This window comes from Peromyscus eremicus, chromosome 4, assembly GCF_949786415.1.
Source record: "Peromyscus eremicus chromosome 4, PerEre_H2_v1, whole genome shotgun sequence".
In the NCBI taxonomy this organism is placed as follows: domain Eukaryota; kingdom Metazoa; phylum Chordata; class Mammalia; order Rodentia; family Cricetidae; genus Peromyscus; species Peromyscus eremicus.
The window spans coordinates 93,825,893-93,838,666 of record NC_081419.1 but is presented as its reverse complement, the minus strand read 5'-3'; the positions used below and the strand labels follow the sequence as shown (position 1 = coordinate 93,838,666).

Genomic DNA, 12,774 nt, shown 5'->3' with positions numbered 1-12,774 from the left:
GAAGTTGGTCCCTAAGCAATAGTCATACAGCCCAACATGTGCACATTATCAGATGGCCTCTGCACACCACATGTGATGGTGTTACTGTTCAAATTCTGTTGACCCCACCCAGTATGCGTGCACACCCAGAGGCCCTCAGCCGAGCTGTGGGATGAATCTGCTCACTCTCTCCGACTTCCTTCTTCCCAAAGATTCTAATGAAATCTGTTTTCTTAGCAGCATTTTCCAGGCTACATAGCTATTTTATTTTTAAAATCATTGCTGTTTTTTCATCCTTTCCTATTTTAGCTATTTATTTGGCTTCTGAATTACTCCGTAGATTTGAAGTCCTATAAAGAAAATGTTGGTAGTGAATACACTTACTAACCTGAAATAGGAAGTAAAAGGAAGAATGGAAAAGCTGAGGGAAGGGCGTGCCACAGGCCAGACAATACAGTACCCTCCTGGGGAGATTGCTCGCCCTTAGGGGTTTAGGGGCTTCCCTCTCCAGTGTCTGGATTTCCTCCCCAGAGAGAGCTTTCCATCCAGCTGGTCCCATGCAGCTGGTCTCACACAGAAATCATTAGTGCCACTCACGAATATCTCAGCTTTCTGCCCATTGAGGTATATCCGGTGATCGTTCTTACTTCGTTGCTCACTGCGCACTGTTCCTGTGCAGATAAACTACAGTCAGCCTCCAGTTTCACTTCCTGGTGCCCACAGGCCACAGGTGAAACTTTCTTTGCATTTTCTGGTTAGTCACAGTGGAGATCCTCCCTATTCGGGGTCTGCCCACTTCCTGCCCAGACACCAGAATCGCCACTCAGAGGCTACCGTTAGTTGCCCTTTCTTGGGAGTAGACTTGAAGATGCAATCCCCAAGGACATTCTCTGTGCAACTTTACCTCACCCCACCTGGTTCTCAGCCAAGTCTCACGCCATTCACCATTATTCTGACCTCTCTGACCCTGGAGAACCATTAATAGTGCAAGCATTAGGTCAGCAGAGCCTCACTGTGAATCCTCCAGGGGCTCCTAATGCTCCTGCAAAGCAAGGTCTGGATGCAGCCCACCTCTCCCACCCCCGACCATGTGCATGATACACCCCAAATACACCCCCAGCTTGTTAGCACCCTGTCTCACCCACTCACTGCGTCTCCTGTTCTTCACAAGGCCCAACTCAGATGTCACCTCTTCTCTTGCCCTGTCATCCCATATCCCTTATCTGTCACATTCTGGGCCCTCCCCCTTACCCAGCCTTTGATGTTGGGGTTCTCTCTGCTCACCGTCCCTGTGTGGTCTCAGCACATCTGGTCCCTCTGGCCCTTCCTCAAGTCCAGCTCTCAGTTTACCTGGTCCAGGCCAGCTATCTGGAGCTCTGGAAGTACATTCTAGCTCCCCTTAGGCTGCCTGGTTCCTGGATCCTTACCTTCTCTTGTGGTTGAGGACCAGAGTCTGCGTGGGAATGTGTCTCATTTATCTCTTCTCTCGAGTAGTGTGGCGTGTACTCATCTGACATATCCTCCTCAGGTACATGCCTACATCATCAGCTACCTGAAGAAGGAAATGCCAAATGTGTTTGGAAAAGAAAATAAGAAGCGAGAACTTATCTACAGGCTTCCAGAAATCTATGTTCAGCTTCAGCGAGAATACCAGATTTCTGCGGGGGACTTCCCTGAGGTCAAGGCCATGCAGGTACTGGGAGCCCTGTTGTAATGTCTTGAGGAAGTTGTGGGAACTGCCACAACACCCAGCTGGTTACAGGAAATATAAGAAAGACTCACAGTTTAATGAAGGAGAATGCAGTGAAGTCATCTTCCTAATGATGACCCATGGTGATGGCCTCCTATGACTAAAGCAGACATTGTTTGCCTTCTAAAATGTCTTTTTAAAGGGGAGACAATTAGCCAGAGGGCAGTGAAGCTTACATGAGAAAGCTTAGAGACAGCCTGGCCTCGTAGATGAGGTGACCCTGGCCTTCAGACTCCCAGAACCTGAAGGGAATTAGAGCTGGGCTTGGCTTTGAAGGTCACTTTAGATAGTTCCTGCAGCCACACAGCAAGAGAGTATGCTTGGACAGACTGCTGCTGCGCATTGAGCTGGGGCTCCGGACACAGATGTACTTTGCTGTATTCAGCGACAGGTCTGCTGAAAGGCTAGTCTTGGCGGCCTCCGACCTGATTTCAGAACCTCCCTTTACTGCCTTTAGCTCTGGGCAGTCCAGGCAAGCCATACTAGAGCTGCCTTCAGCTGCTTTGGCCCAGCCAGTGTACACTGCCCTACAGTGATGGAATGTCCTTCCGAGCAAGGTCACCATCTTCTTGTCCAGTGCAGTACACATCTGCACAGGGCCACAGGCCTCTCTATTTTAAGGCAGATGACATGAACTCAGGTAGCCATGTCATCCGACTGCTTGTCTCCTCACATCTAGTGGGTTACCAGAGTTTATCTCCAAGATCTGCAAGGAGGATGATTCTGCAGTTGCCCAGTGGGAGCTTGTTCGGGTCCTGTGGGTCAAGGAAGACTGAAGAGCGTATGGCCCACCTCTGTATCTGGCCTGGGAGTCACTGCCCTATGCGAACATGAACCCTTGTGGGCATAAGAAGCTAAAGTCTAGATTTGTATGTAAATCACATACATACTTTTCAAATTTGGGCTCAAATTTTCAAAAACTCCTGGGTAGACCAAGCAAAGGCTTTCTCTTTTTTTTGTTTTTTGTTTTTTGAGACAGGGGTCTCTCTGTGTAGCTTTGGTGCCTGTCCTGGAACTCACTCTGTAGCCCAGGCTGGCCTCAAACTCATAGAGATCCACCTGGCTCTGCCTCCCGAGTGCTGGGATTAAAGGTGTGCGCCACCACCGCCCAGCCAGCAAAGGCTTTCTTTTGAGACCAATTGTTATATCATCCACTCCAAGCCACAGAGGATGGCCAAAGTGAGAGTATGGCTAAGCTTGGGCCTCAGAGGGGAGAGGAGGAGGAGGAGGAGGAGGAGGAGGAGGAGGAGGAGGAGGAGGAGGAGGAGGAAGAAGAAGAGAGTAGACAAAATAGAGGTGAGGTCAGCTCATTGATGTGGCCAGTGCAAGGTCGGGGACGGGGTATTGTGGGGGTCGGGAGACTCAGTATTCTAGTGGCAGCTCTTTATGCCTGGGTCAAGGTAGGTGCTTCTGGTCTCAGGATCTAGCCAAATCGTTTGTTCTTTTGTTTTAATTATTCTCTCACAGTATACATCCTGACTGCAGCCTCCCTCCTCCAGATCTGCCACTCCTCCCTTTCCCTTCAGAAAAGAGCAGGCCTCTTAGGGATATTGACAGAGTATAGCATAACTAGGCACAGACCCTCATATGGAGGCAGGATGAGGCAACCCAGTAGGAGGAAATTTGTTTTATGACAAATACAGAGATATCTTTTTTTCTTTCTAGCAATAAAATGGGTATTCTGTTCAGAAGAGGAATTACTTTGCTTCTGGTCACAAGATAACTAACTTGAGGACTTGTGGTTAGTTGTCTCCCAGAGACTTCTCTTTTTTTTTTTTTTTTTTTATTCTTGGTGTTTCTCTGTGTAGCTTTGGCTGTCATGGAACTTAATCTGTAGACCAGGCTGGCCTTGAACTCACAGAGATCCGCCTGCCTCTGCCTCCTGAGTGCTGGGATTAAAGGTGTACACCACCACTGCCCAGCTGAGACTTTTTCTTTTATATTCAGGTTATACCCTGCATCCCATGGCCCAGCTGCAGAACAGCTGTTTCCTTGTACCTTTCATAAGGGAACTTAGTATCTTGGCTTAATTGAAAACTACAAAGAAGTACCTACCATGTGCTATAGCACCGCATGTGTGCACTCATTAGCTGTTGTTACACTGCCCACACCACATGGTGATTCTCTGAGACCCTGAAGCTCTGCTGAGGCCCTCCGGGCTCTCACGGGGCCCATAGGAGAGCTCCCATAACAGAGCAAGGCTCCAGAGCTAGAACTGTCTATGAAAATTAATCTGGGTCAGAGGACACCCAGGCCTCCCAGAGCTGGGACAAAGGTAAATCCCTGGGAAAGGAGTCAGGGAGCCCAGAGTCTCAGGAGCAGCTGCAGCCCATTCAGCTGGAGTCGGGGTGAGTGGAAGCCTACGCTGAGAATCCCCGTGGTCAGGACCCACGTTTAGTAGCTTCAGTGAGCCCAAGTGTCTCGGGCAGAACAAGGACCCCCAACCTGGGAGCTGTCACGTTCATGCATGCTCATTTAGTCACTCATCCAGGAAAATGTTAATTACTGGGGCCAAGCGTTGTCCTAGGCCCTGGACTACATCAGTGGGCAGACACTGAAGATAAGAGTGAGAATAATTTGCTCTTTGCCTTAGTGACATACCCCTTGCTGCAGCATGAATGCTGTGGGCTTCAGTGTAATTAGTGATTTCATGGCTGTGATTCAGTGTCTGTTTGTAAGGTGTAATTCCAGAGTCCAGTAGCCATGCCATGCTCATTCTACTTCCCCATGATCTAGAGCAGTGGTTCTCAACCTTCCCACTGCTGCGACCCTTCAGTACCTCCCTCATGGTGTGGTGACCCTCGACCATCAACTTAATTTGTTACTACTTCATAACGGTAATTTTGCTACTGTTAGGAGTCATCATGTGAATCATATATCTGATAGCAGCCCCCAAAGCGGTTGTGACCCACAGGTTGAGAACTGCTGATCTAGAATGCAGTAGGTACTCAGTAAATACATGCTGAGCATGCTCCTTTCTCTGAGGCTGTTGAGGATCTAGCATCCTCAGCAACAGGCATTCAGTTAACACCAACTGTGTATGGGTCCGAGGTAGAGGCTAAAGCCTGGTCTACAGAGCAAGATCCAGGACAGGAACCAAAACTACACAGAGAAACCCTGTCTCGAAAAACAAAAAAAACAAACAAACAAACAAAAAAGGATTGGAAATAATAGTCATGAACTGGGCATATGTCAAGGTCATGAGGAGGGTTCACCACAGCTGGCTTTAGATCTATGTTCCCCCTCTCAAGAGTCCCCTGGGGCTGAAGAGGTGGCTCAGAGGTTAAGAGCACTGGCTACTCTTCCAAAGGTCCTGAGTTCAATTCCCAGCAACCACATGGTGGCTCACAACCATCTGTAATGAGATCTGGTACCCTCTTCTGGCCTGCAGGGATGCGTGCAGGCAGAACACTGTATACATAATAAATAAATAAATCTTTTAAAAAAAAAAAAAAAAAAAAAAAAGAGTCCCCTGATCAGAGGGTCTCAAATCTGTTACACTGAGCCAAGTGTGTGTTTCCATTCCCTTAGTACCAGGATAAGCTGCCTGTGTCTCCTATGCCCTGTCCCAAGGGACTCTGGTCTATTGTGCAGTGCTGACCTGCAGCTTGAGAACACTAGAAACACTCTAGTGGTATTGCTCACTCAGTTGTCTGGAGAATTTGACCTCCATGTGGATGAGTTACCATGTTTTAACAGCAGAGGGCAGCAGAGCCATCCCTATCTGCTGGTCCCTACCACACATTTGAAAATTGGCTCTGGTGAACTTTGGGAGTAATTGGGCAAGGATAACCCAGCTTGAGGCTGGGATAGGAACCTACTCTTTGGAAGGAGTAGCCCTAGGATTCTGGACCCAGTGGTACAATTGTTGATCTCTTTAAATCCTGACTGCATGACTATCCCAATAAAAAGACTGCTGTTTTGGACCTGTCCTGCTGGAGGGCAGTGGCTTGTCCTCCACACCCCTGCTCAGGTCTGTGAGTACCACAGGGACCGGAGTTTACTTTCTGTGTGCTTTCTGGGCAGATAAAGCTGCTGCTTTCTAGTCATTCCTGCAAAATTGGGGCCACTGGCCCTCTGTTTGCTCATACAGCTTCCGTCAGAATCCTGTCCTCCGCAGGCTGGTAGACAGTTTGGGCAGACACAATTCCACATGTCTGTTCCCCAGACACAGGAACCCTGTGTGCTCAGGGCTCAGACTCCTTCCCCAGGGATGGGGTAGGTGTTCCTGCACCAAAGGGAATTCAGACCTCCTACCCAGTAGCTTTGGAATGTTTATGTAGGAAGGCCTCTATCCTTCCTCCTCAGCCGGCCCTCTTTGTCCCCTCAGCTGACTGTGGCACCGTCAGCAGAAGTCCCGAGCACTGGCAGCACTATACGGTGCTGAGGGTGGAGGTGATGCCCAGGTGGCTGTCACCAGATGCAGGATCCAGAATCGAGAACTCATTTTAGAAAGCAAGACTGTTCTGCTCGAGTGCTCAGCCAGGTGCAGACCGCCGAGTTTCAGCCCGGCAGGTCAGATGGCACAGTGGGGCCGGGCTACCTGCAAGTGTGTTGGGAGATCTGTTCTGAAAGCATGATAGATAGTCACCTTCGGTCTCTGTCCCCTCTGCAGTCTGCGTGCTGTGGCTCCTTTCCAAATATGAACACAGAATTCCTGCCCTGCCACACACCCTGAACATCACAGTTTTTGTTCTCTGCTAGACACAGCTGCCATATCTGTCTATAAAATGACTTTACTAGGTAACTCAATGTTATGTAGCTATCCAGTATTAGATTAGCCAGGTGTGGTAGTACACACCGATAATCCCAGCACTCAAAAGACAATAGGACCTGGAGCGACGGAATTCTTTTTTATTTTTATTTTAGATTACATGTATGCATGTGTATCTGTGTGGGTGAGTGTGCAGTTATCTGCAGAGGTCAGAAGAGGATATCGGACCCCGTGGAGCTGGAACTACAGGCGGTTGTGAGCCACACAACATGGATGTTGGGAATGGGTGTTCTGCCGTTTTAATATGGACGTGCTTTTAACCACAGAGCCATCTCTCCAGTCCCCACCCTGAATTCCATTTATTTATTTGTTTGTTTGCTTGCTTGCTTGCCTTTAGAGACGAAGTCTCACTGTCTAGCCCTACTGGCCTGGAACTCACAGAAGAACCCTTGTCTCTGCCTCCAGAGTGCTGGGATAAAGATGTTTACCACTATGCCTGCATCCTCACCCCCACCCTGCCTGAGCTCACCTTGAATTCTTGACCCTCTGGCCTCGCCTCCCAAGTGCTGGCCTTAGAGGCACATGCTTTGCCTGGCTTAAATCTCTGTTTTCACTCCCTACTTTCCCCATTTGTTTTACGGTGAAAGCACACACTTGTCCATGCCAGTCCCCCACCTACTAGCCTGTCACACTCTCTCTGTCCAGAATAGCCAAGATTGGCTTCTTTCTGGGCTCTCCCTGTCTTATTTCCAGGAGACTACATAAGTGAATAGCCTCTCTACCTCCATACCCTCACTCTGTCCACAATTGCCCATACAGAAATACCCACATATAATACCCACTGCAGTGAGGACTGAGAATATAGAGCTCAGTGGTAGAGCACTCGCCCCAAGTTTAATTCCCAGCAACACACACCGACAAAAAATAAAACAAAAACCAACAACTCAGCCATTGGCTAGAGAAATGATAGATGGCTCTGCAGTTAAGAGTTCTTGCTGTGCACACATGAGAACCAGTGTTTGGACCCAGCACCCATGTGAAAGCTGGACATGCTTCTACTGAACGAATGATAAACGGCACTGGTGGCGGTGGTTACCAGCGGAAAGGTCATGGTCACAACAGAACCCAGTTGCTTAGTAGCAGAGAGCTTTATTAGGAGGAAGGGGAGGAGGGATAAAAGGACCAGGCCTGGGGAGGAAAGAGAGAGAAAGATGGTGGGGTGGGGGGAGAGCAGAGCAGGGCAAAGAGAAGGTGGGATCTGCGTCCAGCTTTTAAGGGCCCCCAGTATGGAGCTACACCACACATACGCTGATTGCATGACCACGCCCCCCCACGTAGTCGCCAATGCACACTGATGAGGTAAGATGTAAGACCCTTTGCTTAACTCCTGAACTGCGCATGTGCAGTCATGTAGCTGGAGTGAGGACAGAATTCTAACATCTACCCCTACCTGTAAATCTACCTCTTGAAGGGAGACCACTGAGGCTTGCTCCTACCCAAGAAATACAGGTTCAGAGAAAGACCTTGCCTCAAAAGTATCAACCAAGAGTGATAGAGGAAGGTGCCTGACAACTGCCCCTGGCCTCTTTGTGTGCTCAGGCATGCACCCACCCACCCCCCACACGTCATTCACACAGACACATGCACATAGACTCTCAGTGCTTCTGCATTTGCTAGAAAAAAATATGGAAGACCAGTTTTCATTATGTCTTTGAGTTTGCTGATGTTAGGGCCTAGGCAACTCTTCTTGTTCAAGGCCAGAGAAAGCTCAGCTCTAGTCCCATCTGTCACAGCGGTGAATAATCCAGGTCTTCCCTGGATATCCAAGGGACCCAGAATTCTGAGTTGCAGGAAATAGCCTTCCTTGACCTCAGACACTTGGTGTGATGTCCCTTCTCCCTTCCAATTACTTGATTCTTCCTTTCTACTGACTTTTTTATATTTCGTGTTCTCCTTTTTGCACAAGTCTTTTTTGAAAGTAGACAGATACTGAACAGCTGGTGTCTTCTTCCTCCAGTGTGATCAAGGCTCCTTTAAAGCAGGGCCAGTCCCTGGTCCCAGGAGACTATCTGATGCATGGGACTCAATAGCGATAGGTGATAAGGTGTGGGTACATGATGGCTGCGTGAAGGGTGGGTAAATGGTGGGCGAGTGGGTGGATACAAATATGGATGTATGAGTAAGCAAAGACAAACTAGGTAAAAAGGGCTCTCTCTTTATCACCACCCATGAAGCCTCCGTGACCCTCCTCCCCAGCCCTCTCTAGAGCCTTTGCTCTGCGGACAGGCCACTTCTCCCAAGAGATGGGGTAGAGACCGGCTGGGACCCGGCTTATGGTGCTCAGCCCTAGGTTTCAACTTGTGCTTATTTGTGCGTACTTTTGAAATAACTGACTAGTCTACAGCTGCAGGACTCCCACAGCCCTGACAGGAACCTTCTTGAGGAAGCCTTTGTGCAGTAGGCTGTGCCTCTGTGGGGATTCCCTGCAGGTTTCCAGTTCTAGGCTCATCCCTAAAGAGGTTAAATCCAAGGAGCATGTGCCCCAGGCTGCGTCAGTATTATTTTCAAATAATCCAAAGGCAAAGTTCATTTCATCAGAAGCTAGGGGAATTAAGACAGGGTGTTGCTATGTAGACCAGGCTAGCCTCAAGCTTGCAGCAGCTCTACAATCTTTACCTTCTGAGTGCTGGGATTATAGGTGTGTGGAACCACACAGCCAGCTACAAAGTTCTCAAATAATAGGGTTTTTTGGTTTGTTTTAATTTTCTAAATATAGTCCTTAAGGGTTTTTTTTTCCAGTCTTCAGTGATTTTTTAATTTATTTTAACTCTTTACAATACATTCCAACTGTGGCCTCCCTTTCTTCCCCTCTTCTCAACCTCTCCCCCCACCCTCAGATCCGCTGTTCCTCTATTTCCTTTCAGAAAAGAGCAGGTCTCCCAGTGATATCAACCGAACTTGGCATAACAAGATGCAATGAGACTAGGCATATACCCTCTTATCAAGACCCAGTAGAAGGAAAGGGTTCCATGAACAGACAAGAGTCAGAAACACCCCCTCTCCCACTGTTAGGAGTCCCACAAATACCCCAAGCTAAAGAACCACAGCGTGTATGCAGAGGGCCTGGTGCAGACCCATGCAGGCTCCATGGTTGCCGTTTCAGTCTCTGTGAGCCACTATGGCCCTGCTTGGTGGATTCTGTAGACTGTGTTCTCCTGGTGTCCTCAACCCCTTGGGCTCCTACAGTCCTTCCTCTCCCTCTTCTGCAGAGTTCCCGAGCTCCACTTAAAGTTTGGCAGTGGATCTCTGCATCTGCTCCCATCAGCTGCTGGAGGAAGCCTCTCTGATGACAGCTGGGCTAGGCACTGATCCTATGAGTATAGAGAATATCGTTAGGAATCATTTTGTTGATTTTTTTTTTCATATTTGGTTCTACCCTAGGTCTCTGAGCCATCCAGCTTCAGATCCTGACTGTCTAGGCAGCGTCAGGCATGGGCTCCCTCTTGACCCTGAGTTTTTCAGCAAAGCATAGTAAAGAGCAGATGTGGACTGTAGTCTTAACTCCATCTGGATAGCCCATGTGATTGTAAAACAAGGTTATAATACTGGCCTTTGTCACTCCCTTGATTGTTGCGAACATATTTGAAGTGTGGAGCAGAACCTTTCTGAGAACATACTAATTCTCTGGGGCATTAAAGACAGGTGAAAGGTTTTTTTCAAAGTCTCAGGGGATTGCTAAGTAGAGAGAGCAGCTACTGTACAAAAAGCCACTTTCAATCCTGAAGCTGTTTCTTGTTCCTAAGCCCCTCTTGTATGAGAGCTTGGACATGGGAGGCCCAGCAAAGAGTTCTGAAAGGCAGAGGGTGTGGTGGGATGTCTGCTTTAAGGGAGACCCAGCTCCCTCCAGCGCCTCCTGCAGAGACCATAACTCCAAATCTGGTTTCCCCTCCTGTAGGAACAGCTTGAGAACTATGACTTCACCAAGTTCCACTCGCTGAAGCCCAAGCTGATCGAGGCCGTGGACAACATGCTGAGCAACAAGATCTCCTCCCTGATGAGCCTCATCAGCCAGGAGGAGATGAACATGCCCACGCAGATGGTGCAGGGCGGCGCCTTTGACGGCACCACAGAGGGGCCCTTCAACCAGGGCTATGGGGAGGGGGCCAAGGAGGGTGCTGATGAGGAGGAGTGGGTCGTGGCTAAAGACAAGCCCGTGTATGACGAACTCTTTTACACACTATCACCCATCAATGGCAAGATCTCAGGCGTCAATGCCAAGAAGGAAATGGTGACCTCCAAGCTGCCCAACAGCGTCCTGGGCAAGATCTGGAAGCTGGCCGACTGTGATTGCGACGGCATGCTGGATGAGGAGGAGTTCGCACTGGCCAAGCACCTCATCAAGATCAAGTTGGATGGCTACGAGCTGCCCAACAACCTGCCCCCACACCTTGTGCCCCCCTCTCACAGGAAGTCCCTGTCCAAGGCTGACTGAGGGTGCACAGCTGGGGTGGGAGAGGAGGGGGTGCCTGGGCCCGAAGTCTGCCATGCCACTGGCTTGCACACCTCAGCTCCTCAATGTGGGGTGGGGAAGGGCAGACACTGACGCTAGATGAGGCCCTTTCCCCTCTAGAACCCCTAAGTTTCTATCAAAATATTGAGAAGAGCACTATATATGGAGATTAAAAGTCTAAGAAGAAAAGTAAATTATCCAAAGAAAAATGTAGGTGTGGACACAGGCTGGCGAACTCTGGGAAGTCAGGGAGTAAGCTGGGGGGGGACTGACTGGAGTCCAGGGCTGTGCTGGGCAGTGTGCTACTGTGACCCTCTCAGTCCTTCAGAGGGCACTGAGGAGCAGCATAAGTGACCTAATTTATTTTTCTTACTGTGTTTCCTGCTATATTTAGAGGGGGAACAGAGCAGAGGGTTTCTGCTCTCTATAGACTGACACCAAAGAGAAGACTAATACCCAGGTCTGAGAGAGGCTGTTCCATGTCTGTGTGTGCCCCTCCCTCCTGCAGTCCCCAGAAGAACAGGCAGCCAGGCCAGGAAAACCTGCCTTGTCCCAGCACCTGCTGCATGGCCTTGCAAGCCTCCCTCCGGCAAAGCTGGATTCAGTTAGGAATTTGGAATCCACAACCTCTGTCAGCCCTGTCAAGACCTCTAGTTAATTGATGTTTCAGATCACGTTGAGGTCTAAGGATTGGCCTTTCTTTCCAGTTCATCCAATAGGTTGCAGCAAAGTCAGTGTATCAGACTTAAGAAAAGAGACAGTTCCCATCTGTCACTAAATGTGCCCTTCGACCATTGAATGTTCCCAAGGCTTTTTGGTAGGTGGCAGAATTTAAATTCAACAAAGCCTTGTCTTGAATTGTGCAGTACTAGAGACTTTGGACCCAGGTAAAGAAAGACTAGCTCCATCCTGAGCTGTCAATGGAAGAGATCGGTGTCTTGTTGATTGACACTACTGTTTGATTTTTAAAGAAAAATATGCATTTTATTGTGTCGAATTGTGTTTTCCTCACAAGATGAAGCTTTCCTGTAGAAATCTTTTGTGTAACACCTTTTCTCCCAAGCTACTCTGCTTCCCATCAGGAGTGCCTGTCTGGGGCCAGGATTGGTCTGCACACACACCCTTCTGCTGGCTCTTCGGTGTTCTTTCCAAGCCTTTGGATTTCCCTGACCCATTTATTCAGGTGCAGGGGCCACCTCCCACCACACCCCTGCTCTGGGGCACAGCTGATGAGGACTTTTCACCATCATTTATGCAGTAGGAGTCACAGCACAGCAGTGACCACATGGCCTGGCCCTGACAGTACCACAAATGAATGAGTCTGAACTGTGCCCCTCAATATTCAGAAAAACAACCCCACCCCTAATTGCCTGCCTCTGGCAACCTCAGGGTCGGAACTGTAGATTTAAGAGAAAATGCTAAAAAGCTCACATCTATTATCCCAGTACTTGGGAGGCTGATGCAGGAGGGTTACCGTGAGTTTGAAGCCTGAACTACATTGTTAGTTTCATGACAGTCTGTTTCAAAACCAGGGAGAATGTCACCATCATGCTCCCTATCTTACTTTCTAAAGGACAGTTTTAAGAGAAACCTGGTGTGCCTTTTACTTTGAATGAGTGTGCTCTGATTAGCTGGACACACAAAGGGAATGTTTGATCCTGGGGCTGTAACTGAGTACAGGCATTTCTGTGGTGTGAGGACCCTGGGGTCCACCGCGTGGTTGTGCCTGGGAGGGCAGCCTTCCCTCCCAGGTGTCTTGCTGCTTTTCCTCTGCACAATTGTCATATATCTACACAAATATAATCACAAATGTATGTCTCA

The 12,774-nt window shown here is 48.9% G+C and overlaps 1 protein-coding gene across 1 annotated transcript in view; it reads left to right on the top strand.

Moving 5' to 3' along the window:
* The window catches only part of Ehd4 (EH domain containing 4), a 74,401-nt gene extending 61,627 nt beyond the window's left edge, over positions 1-12,774 (top strand). Inside the window, exons 5-6 of the mRNA XM_059261187.1 lie at positions 1,508-1,672; positions 10,399-12,774. Of these exons, the coding sequence (XP_059117170.1) occupies positions 1,508-1,672; positions 10,399-10,935 (702 nt within the window). The 3' untranslated portion in view covers positions 10,936-12,774. The remainder of the gene's footprint in view (positions 1-1,507; positions 1,673-10,398) is intronic.